This window comes from Cyprinus carpio, chromosome A6 (genome assembly GCF_018340385.1).
Source record: "Cyprinus carpio isolate SPL01 chromosome A6, ASM1834038v1, whole genome shotgun sequence".
Lineage (NCBI taxonomy): Eukaryota > Metazoa > Chordata > Actinopteri > Cypriniformes > Cyprinidae > Cyprinus > Cyprinus carpio.
In genome coordinates, this window is record NC_056577.1 from 9165633 (window position 1) to 9186052 (window position 20420).

The 20420-nt window shown below is 35.1% G+C and overlaps 3 protein-coding genes across 12 annotated transcripts in view; 1 reads left to right on the forward strand and 2 right to left on the reverse strand.

The window, feature by feature from the left end:
• LOC109086687 (serine/threonine-protein kinase 24-like) overlaps positions 1–1562 on the forward strand; it is a 20497-nt gene extending 18935 nt beyond the window's left edge. The window contains exon 11 of the mRNA XM_042757918.1: positions 371–1562. Within this exon, the coding sequence (XP_042613852.1) occupies positions 371–410 (40 nt within the window). The 3' untranslated portion in view covers positions 411–1562. The remainder of the gene's footprint in view (positions 1–370) is intronic.
• LOC109086686 (solute carrier family 15 member 1b) lies at positions 1353–11247 on the reverse strand. Its single transcript, XM_042757917.1, has 23 exons — positions 11087–11247; positions 10831–10865; positions 10521–10605; positions 10227–10368; positions 9309–9428; positions 9065–9164; positions 7346–7436; positions 7148–7231; positions 6968–7050; positions 6578–6664; positions 6380–6469; positions 6218–6262; positions 6059–6091; positions 5836–5924; positions 5660–5741; positions 5326–5445; positions 4141–4272; positions 3972–4018; positions 3756–3863; positions 3510–3624; positions 2697–2837; positions 2499–2606; positions 1353–2391 (listed from the first exon to the last, which is right to left on the reverse strand). Exons 1-21 carry the CDS (start codon positions 11091–11093, stop codon positions 2742–2744), a joined length of 1791 nt encoding a protein of 596 aa, XP_042613851.1. The 5' UTR covers positions 11094–11247; the 3' UTR covers positions 1353–2391; positions 2499–2606; positions 2697–2741.
• Positions 11248–12565: 1318 nt separating this feature from the next.
• Positions 12566–20420, reverse strand: part of LOC109086685 (dedicator of cytokinesis protein 9-like) — an 89278-nt gene continuing 81423 nt past the window's right edge. For 8 of the 10 annotated variants that reach the window (XM_042757916.1, XM_042757915.1, XM_042757912.1 and 5 more), the window contains 4 exons: positions 18884–19074; positions 16867–16967; positions 16636–16774; positions 12566–14297 (listed from right to left, as the gene is read on the reverse strand). In XM_042757916.1, the coding sequence (XP_042613850.1) occupies positions 14172–14297; positions 16636–16774; positions 16867–16967; positions 18884–19074 (557 nt within the window). In that variant the 3' untranslated portion in view covers positions 12566–14171. Of the gene's footprint in view, positions 14408–16635; positions 16775–16866; positions 16968–18883; positions 19075–20420 lie in introns of all 10 variants that reach the window. The other 2 variants (XM_042757914.1, XM_042757913.1) reach the window with 2 other exon arrangements.

Sequence of the window (20420 nt, forward strand, 5' to 3'; positions counted from 1 at the left end):
TTAACCTAAATTTCATTAACAAATAGAAGTTGAAGTGAGGGTGAATATGAAATGTGCACTACCATTCAAAATATATATATTTCTTTTTAAGTTTCTGACTATCTAAAACTTCTATTTTATTATATATTCTTTTAATGGCAAAGCTACATTTTCAGCTGCCATTACTCCAGTTTGCAGTGTCACATGATTATTGTTATCAGTGCTGAAAACTTTACGCTGCTTTAATAGTTTTATAAAAACCTTTTAAGCCAGTACTTGCTTTGATGTAACTGTCAGAAATGATTTCTCTTTAAGAAATAAAACATCTACTGGTCAACTAATAAGCTTCCTTCATGCACAGATTCCTCAGCTTTCGTTTTCTTCCATGCAGGTTCTCTAGGGGAAGAACATCATCGTCATCGCACCAGTGATTATTCCATTAGCCTGTCCATCTCCCATCAGTCCCGCCCCCCGGCATCAGCTCAGCGAATCCTGACACCAGCAGACTCTGTGACGTCTACCCTGGAGGACCAACTGTCCTTCACTAGCTTATCAAGAGAACTTCTCAAACTCCTCAAGCTTCCCCTAGTTTCACTTTTCTTTTATAATCTCCTTGAACACTCTTTGGAGTGTGAGTGTATGTGCTTGTGTGTATGCGTAATAGTGTGTTTGTAATGGAGACTGCTTAAGCAATGGACAAAACGTAGATGTAACTCCTTTGGCTAAGCACAGAGTGAGATAGAGGCAGGTCGTTTTGAATTATCGCACCCGGGCTTTTGGAAGAATGCATTAAATGAATGCCATCACAGGGCGAGGAGCCCGGCCCGTCGCCGCCACCTCCACCCTAAACAAAATACAAGATAGTGTGCATGACTCTGAACAAAATGCATGTGTGAAGACGGATGTCTGTCGGAGTGTGCGCGCATCCGAGCCCTGGTGAAGGAGATTGCAGTTCTCACGCTGAAATCTCAGGTAATCTGCGACGAGCAGATCAGTCATCCAGGAAGACAGAGGGCGCTATGTTTGGATTTGTGTACAGATCTGTGTATATAGTCTCAATTTTACAGACCTTTAAAAGAGATGATGGATTTTTGCAAATGAATCACTGTGTACAGATGGCCAAGAGCTTCTGTAGATATTGTTAGAAACAAAACAAAGGTAAATATTTAAAAATCAAGCCTCTGAAATGCCTTGCCTTTTTATCAAATGTACATTTTTTTTTGGGGGGGGGGGTGCTCTGTTAATTTTAATAAGAAATTAAAGGGTTTTACTCAAGGTTTGAGATCTACCAACTTTTCTTTTCTCTGTTCAATCTCATATAATAGCAATAATTTCAAAATAATAGTTATTAATGGCAAAATATTTTCATTGTGAGGCATAAATATATTTTTTTATTGAAGCACTTCATCAAAAGTTGATTTAATCATAGCTTATTGGACCCAGTGTAGTTTAAAATCCATATACAGTGTTATGTAGAAACAAAATAATTTAAAAATACATAGAGGAAAGTACTGCACTCTAATGCTCATTATCTGGTACATTCTTATTGTAACCCCTTCAAATAATGCAGATTTTAAGTTGCAGAATAACAGCATTAAAATGAATTACTTCAAAGAAAACTTTACAATACTTTGTTTTACCCATTACTTGGTGTAGATGAATGGCTATTAATCAAAATTATTTAGAGGCACTTTAGAATATTTTCTGAAAGATCCAATCCACAATTACACAAACAGGACTGTGTTGCTTGAAATAGCAGTGTGATGATGTACTTCCACTCTATGGTTTCCATTTAATCTGGTTTTTCATTATAATGGTAAATTGCATTTTCCATAAAAGAGCGTCACTTGCTCTTTTTTTTTCACTTATTTATTTATTGATAGTAACACATAAATAAAACCCGCCTGCTAAGGCACCAACGCACGGTCACTTTAACACTGATCTTAACCATATCATGCTCTATTAAACTACCAAACCTTCTGCCCATGGTTGTCGTCCCAAAACACACCATTCAGTTTCAGGTAGAATTAGCTTTTCTTGGGCTGATTTTTGCTACTGCATAACAAATCCCAAGCCCAGCTTTGATAAAAAAAAAAAATGGTGAATCAGTTCTTCAGTCAATAGGAAAGAGAACACCAGCACTTTCAAACCACAGATCAAGAGAAAAAAGAAGCGATGCATCTAGATCTTCGTTTGTTTGACATCTGTGTTGTTTGACGTCTCGTTGTTAACATATGCCAAATTGTCTTTCGTCATCATTTCAAGCTCTTTCCTTTTCTTATCATCTGGCTCGAGCTCCATAAATTTAGCCTCAATTTCTGCCGGATCCATGTAGGTGTAGAAGTAAGCCATGACCGCAAAGATGATACTCACAGCCACCAGGAGACATGCAAACAGCACGTATTCAGCCCACTACAATGACACATACACACAGATGAGCTCGTAGCAATATGGATGCCAACAGAAAGTGACATTTGACTAGGATTTGGTCAAAAAAAAGAGCGGTTCCAGTGGTATACCTGCTCTGGAAGTGAGCCTGCCTCAGCCACAATGAGCACGATGATGTTCCCCACTGCAACAGTCAACAGCCAACCAGCCTGGAGCACTGACTTCATATTGCTTGGTGCCTAAAAGGTAACACATTATGAGACGATATAAATAAATAAAGAGCTAATTAGAATTTTTCTGAATGTCGCAGTCCAGAGAGCACACCATACCTGTGAATAGGAGAAGTCCAGGCCGACAAAAAAGAACACCACTCCTCAGCACATCAAAAAAAAATTAATAAACAACCAGCCAATCCATATGTATTTCCTTCCCGGGTTAATATCCTGGATTGCTTTAATGTTCTCGGTACACTGCACACACAATCAGACAGAATTCAACTATTGAGAAGGGCAACAAACCAAACCATCAGATTTACTAGAAATTATTTAAACAACTCATTTTCTGATCCCAAAAGATCCAAGACTCCAGGATATATATGTATATATCCACAATTCAATTTGTGAGTCCAAAAATGTAAAAAGGAAAAAAATTATATTTGACTTTAGTTTACATCTTGCCTGTTTAAATTAAATCTAATTTAAGCCATCCTGCAGCCATATCATAAGTTTGCTGAGGCCCCCTAGTGGACCCCTGCATGACAACTACTGATTTAAATAGAAAATTCTTTCCATGTACTACCCTTCATATCAATTCAGACCTGTATAACATACTGTCTTCTGTGGAATACAAGTGATGATATTTTTGAAAAAAGTTTTATATTTTTAGTTCCATACAATGAAAGTCAGTGGTATCCAGTGTTGTTCTGGACACAGCTGACTTCCATTCTATGGCTCAGAATAGTTGAAACACTTAAATATATTCTTGTGAGTTCTGCAGATGGAATAAAATGCATACAGGTTTGGAAAAAAAACATGGGGGCAAGTAAATGATGAGCATACAGGATATAGGATGATCTATTTCTAGTTCTAACTATTCCTAATAGTGTTCATACTATTATCAGTGACTGTAAAGACAAGACTTACAGATTCTCCAAAAGTAAAGGTGTTTGGGATCAGGACTGTGTAGGAGCTTCCGAAGCCCAGCTGCAGGATGTAGTGACACGTCTGTCCTTCCTCGTTTTCAATAGTAAAACTGGCTCTGGGAAAGGAGACATCAGATATCAGATCAGTGTAGAAAAGCAGCCTAGCAAAGAGTTTGCACTGTATTTTCATCATTTATCATGTATATGTATAGCTATATGTATATGTAACATAAAACAAAACACATACTTTCCGTGGGTAACACTGAAGTAGTCTGATGCTTGTAAGGGAGCGATGGGACCCAGATGATCAGACTTTACTGAGAAGTTCAGATGAGACCTAAAGCCATTCACAAACCTACAACATATATTTTATGTTAATGAATTTAAATAGGCTTTTCATTTTCAAAACATCTCTTCCAATTCAATTTGAAAAGAATATAAAAAAAATCAGAAATGCACTTACCTGATCGCATTCATGCCTTGATTGGGTTTCTCAGTTATGTCATTGAGCTGTAAACGAAACAATTCATCAGAACACTCCTCATGACATTAATGTTAGCAAAATAATCGGCACATTTATTTAAGATATTGAATTAAATACCAAGATTTTCAAAAATTAATGTAGCACTCACAGTCTGTAGCATTCTGTCAGCATTTATCAAAACCGTGTGCCTTGATTCCTTCTGGAAGTAAGCTGTAGCGTTTCTTCCTCCAGCAGAGACCGTAACGTTCTCAGTGTCCAGTGTCATATAATTATTAGAGGACTGATGGAGCAAAACAACATCAAAGAATTTTGATAATTATGTACAGTTTACATACAGCACATGTGCATAATGTTTCCTCAACTACAAATATTTTGATGTCCCAGGGATTGATTCTTATGAAAATGAACAGATTTCAAGTTTTCTTTCCAAAATGCACTACTGTTAGAAAGTGTCAAGTCAGTGTTAGGGTCAGTCGGATTTTTTCATGTTTTTAAAAAAGTATCCTTTGCTCACCAAGACTGCATTTGTTTGATCAAAAATACAAGAAAACCGTAACAATGTCAAATCTCACTACATTTTAAAATAATGTTTATATTTTAATATTTTAAAATGATCAAAGGGATTAATTTATTTCTGTGATGACAAAGCTGAATTTTCATGAATTTTTTTGTTCATGCCTTTTTTTTTTGCTACTTTTCAAATAAAATATAAATGTAAAAAATTTCAATATTTATTTTATGAAAATGATTTATAGAATTTATAGTCCACTATTGCTGTGTCAAAGTTGTACTGTCCACAATAACAAACAATTTTGTCCCAAATAAAGATTTTTCACAAGTTAGTGTACTTGGTTACAAACAAGGCAAGATTTCAAATTACGCAAAAATATGTGAAATGTTATTTAATTGTGTATTTACAATACATAAATGCTAACTATGAAATTAACCACCGTGAGACAAAAAATGTTTAAAATATAATTTCCATCATTTTATTTATTTTTCATCATCTCATAATTTTATTTATTTCAGAAAACAATATATATATATATATTATATATATATATATATATATATATATATATATATATATATCAGTTTTTCCTGTGATGTATTGTTTGCATATACACTATTACACAAAATAGTAGTTAATTTATAAATATTAGTACGATTCTAAAATTTTCTGAGCAAATGTCTCTGAGATTTCCATCGTGCCAAAAATGCCCATAATTTAAGAGACACCCAATAACCCATTTGTTATTTCCTTTTAATTCTGGGTTTCCAACTCTTTCAAAAACTGCTTGATTGAGTTTGATGTGCCATTGTGTGAACTTACATTAAAACCAGGAACAACAAACGGTTCTTGCCCCTCCACTACAACAGGCACTGGTGTGTTCTCCAAGTTCAGGAACTTCACCTGGGTTTGAGAGCTTGATGGGAAGTTGGGGACTGTTCGCTGTTGGAGTACAAGACAATTAATTTTCTTTGCTGAAAATGTACAGTATATCAAATGCATTGTGATGATTATTATACCAGAAAGCTAAGGGCATAAATCAAGCCAATAAGCATGCTGTACCAATAACAATCTTAAATCTAAATAAAGCATCAGGTTTTGTTTCTTAGACGTCATTGCAACATATCTGCTAGACTGCAAGGTATCTGTTACTCACGTCAATTTGAATCTGCAAAAGAGCAGCAGCCACAAATGCTAACGAGGCCAGCAGCATACCAACAGTCATCCTCCTCAGGGGCCTGGAAATCACCACACACACAAAATCACAGTCAAATAACATGTCATGTCTCATAATCACAAAGGCAAACTCCATAAAAGTTATCCAGCGCTTACGTGAAGTTAAGACCACACTTCTTGATAAGTGGATACACTGCAGAGTCCATTATGGGCACCATTATCACAATCAGTATGGGGTTCACAATCTGCACCAGAACACAAATAATGAGCACACATGCACTATATGTACACTACAAAGTCACAGATTGTCTTGATCATTTCATATCCTGTTAATCATAGTAAAACACAAAACAAACCGTTTAGCATAAATCAGTCTTACCTGCATCTGATCTGGCTGAATTATAAACGCTCCCTATGATGAGAGAAAGAAAGAAGGAATATACCACATAAAATATGACAATATAATTGGACTGATATATATGCATTTTGTAGTTTTCTTTAAAGAGCTGAAAATGCATGTGTTTTGTTTTTTACTTACAAAGTTACCATCCATAGTAGTGGCCTGAAGAGTCCAACGGGAGCCCTGGAAAGACAAAAAAAACCTCTCATTTAACATCAAGCCAGAAAACTGACGAGTGTTTGTGCAAGAATGCATATTTGATTATGGCGTTGTGTAGCATCATTGTGTTTTTACACCGACCTGCTGGTCAAATAAGGCCCAGAACATTGGCAGAGGGATATAGAGGAACAGAACCTTCAACACCATCTTCACCTGAGCAATCAGGAGTTTCTGTAAAAAGACAGAGTGTCTGTGTGAATAACTTACTGCACTGAAGAGTTAATTGGTGCATTCTGTGCGTATTTAAAACATTTAATCACGATGCTTTATGTAACATACATCATATTTCTCTTCCGCCCAGTCCATCCAGTGCTCTCTCTTGGGGTGTTGCTTACTGCGATGATTGAAACGGTTCCTAATTGCAAACTGTAGTAGAGAAAAGACAGCAATCATGCATTTAGACTTTCCACATGACTTGATGTTATTCCAGCAGGCACCTTGATCTCAATTCGAATTTCAAACATTAGTCAAGACTTGATCAAGATGCTGTGACATCATTTTTGATGTCAATTACCCACCAAAACAATTACATATGATTATTGATTATTTATCAAACATGCAAGTTACACTGTTGTTTAATGGAAAGTAAACTGTAATTGAAAAGTTTCATTTTATGTCTCTGTTTTTCCACAAATGTAATATTATTTCTTTTGTTTTTGTTGCACTTACTCCAATGCACTTCATGACTTGCAGCAGGATGTTGCCTTTGGGGGATTCCATAATGTACATGTTGTGGCCTGCGATGAACACAACTGCAGAGAGAAGAATAACCTCAGTCAATCAAGTGGTCATAAAAGGTATTGCGCATGTCAAAATAAATACAAGTAGACCAAAGCTGCTGTAACTTACTGAGGGCAACCACCATGAGAGCGGCAGGGACCCCAAAAGCCAGCGGGAAACAACTTTGCTTTGAATAGATACCACACTCTTGAGCTGAAAAACATAACAAATACACACAAAGACAAGACCATAAGTGTATTTACCAATCTACCATGTATTTAACAACAAATGTGAAAGATGCTATTCGGACTGTAACAAAATACACACCTCTCAGGATGGGTGTGATGAGAGTGGAGAGAAGACTGCCAGCATTAATGGACAGATAAAATATGGAAAAGAAAGTACTTCTTTGTTTTTCCTGAAATAAAAATAAATCATTTATATATTATATACCATTCAAACATTTGGGGTCAGTAATTTTTTATTATTACTTTTTAATTATTGAAATATTATTATATAATTACAACATTGCATTACATTTTAAAGTGATGGCTTCAATCTTACTCTTACTAATTTTATTTGAATTCTGTGATGGCAAAGTTTAATTTCTAGTCTTTAGTGTCTTATGATCCTTTGGTACATGATAGTTCACCCAAAAATGAAAATTACTCCATGATTTATTCACACTCAAGCCATCCTAGGTGTATATGACTTTCTTCTTTCAGATGAATACAATCAGAGTTGCATAAAAAATGTCCAAGCGTTTTTGTCAAGATTTTGAAACCCAAAAAAAGTGTGTCCATCCATTATAAAAAGTGCTCCACACGGCTCTGGGGGGTTAAAAAAGGCCTTCTAAAGTGAAGCCATGCATTAGTGTAAAAAAAGTATCCATATTTAAAACTTCATAAACCGTAATCTCTAGCTTCCGCTGACTGTTGTACGTGCATTCACAAGAGGGTAGCGTTCCAGCGGACGGTGTAGTGTAAACTAGTGTATGCTAGTTCTGCAGTTCTTTACAGCAAAGGAAACCTTCTTTACAGAAAAGGAAATCACATGAAGAAGTGAATTATTTTAGCTATACTTACATTTTATTAGTCTTAATATTGTGCGTTCGTGTGTATATCGGGGATGCTTTAACATAGCTAAAGTCGCGTTCATCACTTCTCACCGGAGCTTATGCTATGCCTACATCCTACATCATACACTACGTCCTACACCACTCTCTCATGACTGTGTGTATGATAGTTAGTGGAAGCTAGAGATTACAGTTTATACATTTTAAAATATGGATGTAATGCTTACACAAATGCATCACTTCACTTCAGAAGGCCTTTATCAACCGCTGGAGCCGTGTGGAGTACTTTTATGATGGATGGATGGATGGATGGATGGATGGATGGGTGAATGCATTATTTGGGTTTTTCAAAACTTCAACCCCCCCCCCCCCCCCACACAAAAAAAATCCCCAAACCTCCGACTGGAAGAGCCAGTACATTTGTTAATATGACTCTGATTGTAATCGTCTGAAAGAAGAAAGTCATATACTGTACATTTAGGATGGCTTGAGGGTGAGTAAATCATGGGGTAATTTTCATTTTGGGTGAACTATCCCTTTTAGAAACAATTCTTATTATTATCAGTATCGAAAACAATTGTGCTGCTTAATACTTTAGCAGTTTTTACTGGCTGAAAGCATGTAAGTGTGTGATATGAAGAATATGAGGAATGCTGACATATAATAGATACATCAGCATTCCTCACATTGTAACATTCAGCCTAGAACATGCACGTTTCACACTTTGAGCCTTTAGACTTTATAATCAATGTGGCAGAGGTGGAGGCGGGTGTGGGAGCCTACAAATCACTATTTGTTAATCTCTAACACTCAATATCAGAGATTTAACCTTGAACTGATAACAGCTGATTTACACACACAAGAATGTGCTGCTGTGCTTGAATTCAGTGCATCCTCTTTAATAGGGTGTGTGTTTATCTGTTAAATGTGTGTGTGTGTGTGTGTGTGTGTGTGTATAAAGGTCTACATGCCTGATGTTCTTCAAACTGATCTCCTCCAAACGCTGCCACACAGGGTTTAATACCTCCAGTTCCCAAAGCAATGAGGATGAGTCCCAGCATGGACATGGCACTAAGATAAAAGAGAGGAAATTCAAATTCACACCAAATAATAAATAATAATGAGCATGCTACTTTTCATTCAATAGGTTATTTGGGTTATGTTTACAATAATATAATAATGTAATGATACAGCACATCCCAAGCGATAACTCACGTATGGAATGTCATGTTGTCAGGTGTACCGTCTCTGTTTGTATCTGTGATGTCATGTATGGCACTGATTGCCATGATCACCTGGCCGATGGTGTACACTATAGACAGATACACGATAGTCCTGCGAAAAGTGGAGAATGGAAGAAATGTTTATACCCACATGAATTCTAGTAGAAATTAATTCATAATTCTAATGTTGTTGAATTAAGTCTTTTGACTGTGTACTGGGGTCCGGTGACCGCCATGAGGCCACAAGGGGGTGCTAGGGGTCCAAGTAAATTTTCAGGAAAAAAAAAACATTGGACCAATATTTATTGTGAAAAGCAATAGTCAAATAAAATTGAGTTGTTATTATTAATTATCTTCAATTTATAATGTTTTCTCAAAAATATGTTAATAATTGTTTTACAATTAATGGAAATTACTGATTTTTTTAAATCACACTTATTAATTATTGATTTACCTCAAAATGGGTTTTAAAATATGCACACTACCCTTGAAAATGTTTTAATGTTTTGAAACAAAGTTGCTTATGCTCATTTATGTGATAAAAAAAACAGTAAATAATATTGTAAATATGGTTATAATTTAAAATAACTGATTTCTATCTTAATTATTTTATTTTTTTAAATTATTATTCCTGTTTTCAGCAGCCACTACTCCCTCCAATCTTCAATGTCCCATGGTCTATTCTAATATGCTGATTTGCTACTCAAGAAACATTATTATTAAAGCACAGTAGTTGTGCCACAGTATTTATGTGGAAACTATGGTTCCTTTTTTGAATGGTTTTGATATTGTAGGAAGGGGTACCATCATAGTTAAAAAGTTTGAAATTCACTGACTTTGTATATCGCATACTGTATTTCTAGTATGGTAAGTATGGTAGAACGTTATATTTTCCAAGTCGTAAACTCACTTGAACTTGCCCAGCCATGAGTCTGCGATGATGGCCCCCAGGATAGGTGTTAGGTAGCACAGGGCCACGAACGTGTGGTAGATGGTTGTGGACAAATCATTGTCCCAACCGATAAAGTACTTGAAGTACAGCACCAGCACCGCTGCAAAACACAGAGACAGGAGACACACAGCATGAGATGAGTGGAAAGAGAAAAAAGACTAAGCTGTGTGAAATCATCTGTGGATGGTAAAGGTAAAACAGAGATAAAAGTTCACATTATTTAATTTGTATACGGTATGTGTTTGATCTCACCTTTCATGCCATAGTAGGAGAATCGCTCACAGAACTCATTCACCACAATGAAAAATATACTGACAGGATATCCCAAGCAACTTGGCTACAATGAAAAATTACAGCTCAATTAAAATATTTCCTCATAACATGTACTTTTATTAGAATTTGATATTTTTGTATTTACTATAAAAAAAACAGTGCTTAATTGTGTTGACAGTATTTTTATTTGATTAAATGTAATAATTTAATTACATTTAATTGAAATAAAAATACTGACAAGTCATTCTGTGAGAAACTAGCATTACTGATCAGATTTGAAAAGTCTCACCCTATTCTTGGCCTTCTTTGTATTTCTCTCCTCATCTGCAAAAATGAAGTAAAATGTCATTAAAATAGCTCTAATATGGATTCAGCTTGAACTTCCTAAATGCTATTTCAAATGTTTTCACATTATATTTATGGACAGTTTGTGCATTGCCCTGTTTAAGCAAAGAATACACACATTCAATCTATAGGTACAAACCCAAAGTTAACAGAGATAATTATTATTATATTGTTCCATATCAACATCTAGGTTTACTCACCTGCCATGATGACTGCTTTGACTGAGGCTGCCTTCTAGTCCTCTCGTTAAGAATATCCTTTAGTTTAGAGATGCACACTCACACTCACTCACACACTCACTCACACACTACCCGGGACAGACAAAGCTGTGCTCTGAAGGAGACAGGTAACAGGGTTTTATAGACTCTGAACAATAAAATGTATCCTTGCCCACCACCACTGGGTTAAAATGAGATTGGCGTAGATGTTTATGGCAGTATTTGTGACTGTGTGTCTGCGTATGAGTGGGAGGAGGTGAATCAGGAGCAGTTTAGTTATTTATGGCTGTCTTATCAATTTATACAGAAAATCAAATGATATGAACGTTTGGCCTTTGTAATAAGATAAGGCAAGTTAATGAGTAATTAATTCCAAAAATAAAATAAAATAAACTATATAGAACAGTGCAAAATGTCATTGTTTTCCTAAGCACATTTTCAATAAATCAAAGATTTAGCAAATCAATTTATTCTTATATAAATTTGTCCTTGAAAGTTTTTTAAAACTAGTTCAAGTACACTTTTTTGGTGGGGCAGATAAAATCCTACAAAATCTTTAAATATGAATTATGTTGAATGGTTAATGGAGGCTGATTTAATATAATAAATAATTAACTCTTCGAGCTGAAACTGCTGTCTGAAAGAATGTAGATTAGATGTGCTAGATAATGTTGGAACTTCAAAACATTGCCAACACATCATATGACTGTTCTAAATAACCCTAACAATGTCATTTATTACCCTGATACAACCCTGTGACACATACAAACTCAGCAAATGTGTGCATATATTTACATTATAAGATTTACTGACTGTGAAGTCCGAGGGATGTGAACAACACTTTCATAAAGCACATCGTCAGCTGTTATACAATTTTAAAATGGCTTACTTAAGATGAAAAACTGAAGATAACATGGACTTGAAGTTTGTAGAGCTGTAATTCGTTGGAAGAGAGATGTAAACAAACTGCCCTCACCCAAACAGAGATGTTTCTGTGGTACAATGGTGACAGTGCAGTGGTGGAGGGGGGCAGGGGCAGAACGGCATGAGCAAGTGTGTGTGTAGTTTGAGAGCAAGTCAGCAGGTTTCATTCAGAACGTTCTTTAAAAACAAAATTGAATCTGATACTGTGTCGATATGGTCTATCTCTTCTAAACCATATATAGGGTATATATAGGGTCCTTTAAAAGTGGCAGCAATCAGATAAGAGAGAATAATTGATGGGTGGTATGTTTTTTTGTTGGGCGGTAATCGTGCTAAAGGCCTCATAATTTGGGGTAAAAATAACAATGTATGGTAGGCCATAAATTATACATTAAAAAGACCATAAATATTGTATAGACAAGAAAACTGAATCAGGTTTTAATAAGGATCTTGTTTGTTAAATAATAAAGTTCACAGCAGTAGAGATAAAGTATGTTTAAGGCAAGCAACTGATAAGAATGAAAACCACATGAAAACTGATGTAAGATAATACATTTTATTCAGAGATTTTAGGGACATTAATATATTTCCAGAACAGATTCTATTAAATAAAAATACCCCCCATATCTAACCCCCGATATAAAACAATTTACATTTAAACAAACATAAACAGTTATAAAAATCCTTGTGTTTATCTCTTTTGTCCATATATATTTATATATTTCACATCTAGCCTTTTCACTTTGGCAAGAGATCTTCAGGAACCAAAACAGGACAAAGAAAGAGAATTATTGCACTCCGCTACAAAGAAACAGCAAATTGTTTCTTGGCTCAAAAACAAAACAAAACAAAACAAAAACAAACAAAAAACAAAAACAAAACAAAACAAAACAAAACAAAACAAAACAAAACAAAACAAAACAAAACAAAACAAAACAAAACAGAGCAATTCCAAGAGGGTCCTTGCACCGCGGTGCTCGGGCCCTAAAAATGATAGAAATGGAAGTGAGGGCTGAAAAGCTTGAGTGGCTCAGGTGATCATGGGTATTTTGTACAGTAAAGCTCAAACTTCCTGCTACACTAAAGCACAGTTATATGTCTTGTCCAAATACCCACACTTGCGGTTTTTGCACTTGATCACTTGACTACTTATATGACGTATTTCCTGTATTTGGCCAAGTGTTCAAGTGAGGATGAAGACCACAAGTGTGTGTACTACTTTTCATTACCTGATGGGACACACTTTAATTCCTGGTGCTACTAATTAAGTGATAAAAAGCAGTTGCAAATGATGTACAAAATAACTATAGGCTACTCACCAATAATTGCGTAGCACTTTGTTTTACTACCAAATTATATGTAATATCTAATTATTATTAATATTTAACTTACATTGGAAAGGTTTCCGTGACCTCTCACGATCTTGGCAAAAAGTCTTGCAATTTATTTCCACAACATGATGCATGATGGGATACACTAAGCCTTGAATACCCCTCCGGAGCGGTATTCGAGATAGTGTAGATTTAGTGTGTGTTAAGGGCACTGTGCTCGGGCATTTTTAAGATCTGGACAGTCTTGCGCACTTACTTCCTTTCGCATGCACACGCTCTCAAGTGGCCACGACCACAAGTGTGGATATTTGGATGAGGCAATATTCTCTTCACTACTACTCAATGGACGGCAGCTGCCTCAGACACAGGAAGTGATGTCGCAGCCTCTCTCTCAGCACAGAGCAGCAAAAAACATACAGAATTGGGGAATATATGGAAAGATAAAGCATTACAATTGAGGAATGTGAAAGTAAAAATGCTGATTTTTCAAGTTGTTCTGGTTATGAAATAAATAAAAGCCATAGTCTCCACAGGAAACACCTGTGAAAGGAGGACTGGAGTTGATTAGAGAAGAACAAACGTTCCCTCTTTCAATTAAATAAGTCACATGGGAATAGTATCTGGACATTCCAAAGACCGGACACACCTGCTCTATCCCAGAGTCCTGGATGCTGATTGATGGGCGATTCATTCAGGAGTGTCGGACAAAGAATTTCCATTTTTTCCTTGTTCTTTCGCTTTTGATGCTTTCAGTCTGTCTGTCCGTCTCTCTGGCTCGGGCAGGGTCAGAGGTTTAAGGCCAGGGGTGAGAGTCACACGGTGGAGGCGGAGCTAGGCATGCCATGCAGGGTGGTGCCACTGGGCGTGCCACTGATGGCATTGAAAATATGCAGCGAATCAGAAAGAGAGCTCTTGGTTCCGCCTTCCACAGTGGAGATCTGATGAAAAGGAAGAGTGCAGGGTGAGAAAGAACAGATCAAACTGACTCTTGAACTGTACTTTATTGTTTTTAATGTATGATAAATTGTATGAATTATTACCATCCGATCTACAGAGGCCAGCACAATAGAGAGAGAGAATGAGAATCATGAATATTAAACATGTACAAACATTCACATTGGCGGCCAAACATTTGGAATTACGATTTTTGCATGTTTTTGAAAGAAGTCTATTAAGCTCACCAAGGCTGCGTTTATTTTATTAAAAATATTAAAAACAGTAATATTTTGAAATATTACAGTTTAAAGTAACATATATTTTTTAAAATTATTATTTGAATGCATTTTAAAATGTAATTTATTCCTGAATTCTAATATACTGATCTGGTGCTCAAAAAGCATTTCTTATTTTCATCAATGATAACATCTGTTTTTGTTGCTTAATATTTTTATGGAAACCATGACACATTACCATTTTTTTTTTTCAAAATAAAATAAAATAAAATAGTAAAAGCGACAAAAGTGACAATAAAGACATTTATAACGTTACGAAATAAAATCTATTTAAAAAAATTCTGTTGGTGAAGTGTTTAAGAATCCTGAAATGGTTTCCAAAAAAAGATGAAAGGCAGAAAAGATTAGGCAGGAAAAAAATTTCAACATTGGTAATAATAAGAACTATTATTAAATAATTCAGCACTAAATCAGGATATACAGGTTCATCTCAATAAATTAGAATGTCGTGGAAAAGTTCATTTATTTCAGTAATTCAACTCAAATTGTGAAACTTGTGTATTAAATAAAGTGAATGCACACAGACTGAAGTATTTTAAGTCTTTGGTTCTTTTAATTGTGATGATTTTGGCTCACATTTAACAAAAACCCACCATATTCTCTCACCAAATTAGAATATGGTGACATGCCAATCAGCTAATCAACTCAAAACACCTGCAAAGGTTTCCTGAGCCTTCAAAATGGTCTCTCAGTTTGGTTCACTAGGCTACACAATCATGGAGAAGACTGCTGATCTGACAGTTGTCCAGAAGACAATCACTGACACACTTCACAAGGAGTGTAAGCCACAAACATTCATTGCCAAAGAAGCTGGCTGTTCACAGATTGCTGTATCCAAGCATGTTAACAGAGAGTTGAGTGGAAGGAAAAAGTGGAAGAAAAAGATGTACAACCAACGAGAGAACCGCAGCCTTATGAGGATTGTCTAGCAAAATTGATTCAAGAATTTGAGTGAACTTCACAAGGAATGGACTGAGGCTGAGGTCAAGGCATCAAGAGCAACCACACACAGACATGTCAATTGTGATTTGGGGTGCAATGTCATCTGCTGGTGTTGGTCCATTGTGTTTTTTGAAAACCAAAGTCACTGCACCCGTTTACCAAGAAATTTTGGAACACTTCATGCTTCCTTCTGCTGACCAGCTTTTTGAAGATGCTGATTTCATTTTCCAGCAGGATTTGGCACCTGCCCACACTGCCAAAATCACCAAAAGTTGGTTAAATGACCATGGTGTTGGTGTGCTTGACTGGCCAGCAAACTCACCAGATTCTCTATGGGGTGTTGTCAAGAGGAAAATGAGAAACAAGAGACCAAAAAATGCAGATAAGCTGAAGACCACTGTCAAACAAACGTGGGCTTCCATACCACCTCAGCAGTGCCACAAACTGCTCACCTCCATGCCACGCCGAATTGAGGCAGTAATGAAGGTAAAAGAAGCCCCTACCGAGTATTGAGTACATGTACAGTAAATGAACATACATTCCAGAAGGCCAACAATTCACTAAAAATGTTTTTTTTTTTTTTTATTGGCCTTATAAAGTATTCTTATTTGTTGAGATAGTGAATTGATGGGTTTTTGTTAAATGTGAGCCCAAATCATCACAATTAAAAGAACCAAAGACTTAAAGTACTTCAGTCTGTGTGCACTGAGTTTATTTAATACACAAATTTCACAATTTGAGTTAAAACTCGTTGAGTTGAACTTTTCCACGACATTCTAATTTATTGAGATGCACCTGTAAGGACTATTTCTGAAGGATCATGCGAGTGCAGTAATGGCTGCTGAAAATGTAGCTTTGTCATCACAGGAATAAATTATTTTAAAATACATTCAAATGGAAAACAGTTATTTCCATTTGTAATAATATTTAACAACAACACTGTTTTTACTATATTTCTAATTCAGTAAATGCAGCCTAGGTGAGACTTCTTTTAAAGACATTTAAAAAAGGTAATTATTCCAATCTTTTGCCAACACAGACTCAGTGTGTTTCTACTGGCATAGGGAAACAAGATTCACGATGTGCCACTGTGTATGGTTACCTGTTCATGCATGATGTGTGAAAGCTCTCTGGCCAGGTCTTTGTAACTGGCTTTCATCTCATCATGATATTCCTGTTGGTCCTCCTTAATCAGCCTTTCATTCACAGCTAGAGCCTGTCCACATGCCTCAACAAACTGCCTGCATACACAAACACCATATACACACACAGAATAAGAAAGAAGGCGCATGTGTAGAGATTTTAGAAGGCATTTCAAATGGTGTTTCAATACCTGAAGACCTCTTTAAGCTGTTTGACTTTGTTATCTGGGTATTTTTTGGCACAGGCATCATCAAGGAAAGCTCTGGCATATGCAAGTGGCCCAGCATTGACCTGAAGAGAAAGAAGTGTTTTGGAAAAAAAAAGTCATTTACAGGTCAGTTTTGAGTGTGTGATGTAATGGCAAAAGTGTATCTGAGGGAAGGTTTGTTGTTAAAATCCATGCAAAATTGCCCTACAAGGAAGGAAGGAACTAAATAACATCTTAACTGAAATTTAAACATGCCAAACTTGGGGTAAATGTGTGTGTGATTCAATGCAATTGCTTTGTTTCAATACCTAGTGGGGCGCCTTATTGTCTGCTCTCTATCGGCAGTGATTTTATTGTTAGATGTCACCAAGTGGTTGTATTATTAATCTAAAGATTCAGTATTTTTAAGTATAGTATAAGTATAGTTTTTTACAATTATACTCTACCGTTCAAAGTTTTGGGTCTATAAGATTTACAAAAATACAATGAAAATATTTATATTGTGAAATGTTATTACAATTAAAAACAGCTGTTTTCTATTTGAATTAGTGCTGTCTAACCATTAATTCTGATTAGTCGCATCCAAAATAAAAGTTTTTGTTTACATACTGTAATATAAGCATGTGTACTGTGTATATTTACAGTATTATGTATATATAAATACACACACATGCATGTATATTCTATAAATATGTTTTGTTTATATATATAACATTTATATTTATAGATCGTAAAATTTTATATACATACATACATACATACATACATACATACATCTGTCTGACAAAACACATTAAAGTATACACACACACACGTGTATGTATGTATATATATACACACACACACACACACGTGTATGTTTGTGTATTTATATATACATAATAAATATACACAGTACACACACATATATTACAGTATGTAAACAAAAACCTTTATTTTGGATGCGATTAATCGTGATTAATCATTCGACAGAACTAATTGGAATATATTTTAAAATGTAATTTATTCATGTGATGGCAAAACTAAATTTTCACCAGCTATTACTCCAGTCTTCAGTGTCACATGATCCTTCAGAAATCAGTCTAATACACTGATTTGGTGTCCAGAAATCATTTTGTATTATTAGCAATCATTTTTTGTTGAAACCATGATACTTTTATCTCAGGATTCTTTGATTAATAGAAGAATCAAAAGAACAACAATAGGTTCAAAAGAACAGCATTTATTTGAAACTTTTTAAATTGATATCATGAGTGTCTTTACTCTTATCCATGCTGAATATAAAGCATTCTTTCAAAAAGAAAATAAAATCTTACTGACCCCAACCCTTTGAATGTATTGCAATGTCTTTTTAGTAGCTCTAGAACATCTGATAAAAAATAGGATGTTTTGCTGGTAAAAAGTAAAATGTCACCATGGATCAGTTTTCATGCCACTTGATTTATTTTATTTTATTTTATTTTATTTTATTTTATTTTATTTTATTTTATTTTTTCATTAACTGCAACCTTAAAATATTACCATGTTTCACCTATTGATTTTACAAACATGCAAAGCATATAGAAATATAGGATAAAATATTAATTATAATGTAACATTTTGATCAAAATAAACTTTTCTATTAATAATTGTATACTGAATACAATTACTTTATATTTGACACTTCTCAGAACTTTCTCACGACGAATCTTGTATGTCAATATCAATGTAATTTTTCATTAAGCTCATTGGAGTGCATTCTGGGATCAAATGAGATGATGCTCTGCCTGAACAAAACCTTATCTTATAACACAGAATAACTTTTTTATTATTAACATTGCTTGTTTTTTAATCAAGGGCTCTACATCATGATGTCTAAAATGTTGGCTAGGTTGCTCTTGTAACAGACCAATGAAGTGTTTATATGTTGTCTCACACACACACACACACACACACACACACACACACACACACACACACACACACACACACACACACACACACACACACACACACACACCTGTACACTAATGCTTCCCTGCAGCTTAAGTTGCAGGCGGATCATGTCAACTTCAGTGGTTGCACAGAGGGCTCTGAGTTCCGCCACCTTCCCGCTCATCTCGTCTATGGCCACCTCGATGGGACTCAGGTCTGTGTGGTGCTGATACATCACTGCTATGCGCTTCTTTACATATGGGAAACAGTGTGTAGCTGAAACAGAGAAATCGGAAAAGAAAGAGCACACAGACATTAAGTGAATGCAGTACTACGTTTAGAGAAGGAGTGGCTAGAAGAACAAACACATGAAGGTCCCATCTGAAATCTACTCATGTTTGTGGATTTATCGAGATTTATATTCCGTGCAGATGGTACACCTTGAAACTGTAAAAAGTGGGTTATGTAGAACACACTCGCTAAGAAGGTCATTCTGCCTTAGTGGCAAGATCTGATCTGAAAGTTTAGCAGAGGATGAAGATCAGGGTTCAACTTTGAAATTTCCTGGTTGCTTTTGCAACACTAAACAACACTTAACTTGAGATAAAGACTTTGATTAATTGTTTTTGAAAACAACTGCAGCCCAGAGCTCAAGATCAGGGTGTACAGTGTTAATACAGGAAGTACACACTAAAATGTAATCATTAAAGATTAGTGTTCAGGGAATAGCTGGGTAAATAAATGTATTATACTGTATAGAGGCCAAGGATATATGCTCATTAAATCTTGTTTCGGTGTCTAGAAGTGCATTTATGTAGTGAAAGGGTTTTGTGGTCAGAGAGTTTTTTTTTTTAAAAAAAGATTGACCAAAGAATAAAGAATAAAGCTATTCATCACTACTGAGATTTTCATGCTAATATAAGCAGCAAACTAAATTTTAACAGGGATCATAAAAGAAATGTTTTTGAGCACCACTCCAGCATATTAGAATAATTTCTAAAGGATCATGTGACACTGAAGACTGGAGTAATGACTGCTGAAAAATCAGCTTTGCAATCAATCAAATAAATAAATAAAAATGTTATATATTAATATAGAAAACGGTTGTATTACATTCTAATAATATATATAATATAACATTATATGTGAATCCTGAAAAGAAAAATAAATAAATAAATAAAAATAATAATATATATATATATATATATATATATATATATATATATATATATATATATGTGTGTGTGTGTGTGTGTGTGTGTGTATATATATATATATATATATATATATATATATATATATATATATATATATATATACACACGCACATTTGAAAATAATGAATACAAACAGTATTGTGGCTCAAAGTGCTTTCAAATCAGATTTGGAGAAAATACATCCAGTTTCCAATTACAAATAGTGTGTTTTATAATTAATTTTGAAAATATATTATCAGGCTTGCCTGCCTAATAAAACATTAAACTCTCTGCTAAACCATGCTGATATGGTTGCAGTTTCTTTTTCAAATTTAGTGCCATAAAATCAGGAGTAGAATATATGTTAGAATTGGTGACGGATTTATATGCACTTATATACATTTAAATTTGAAGTGAGCATGATAT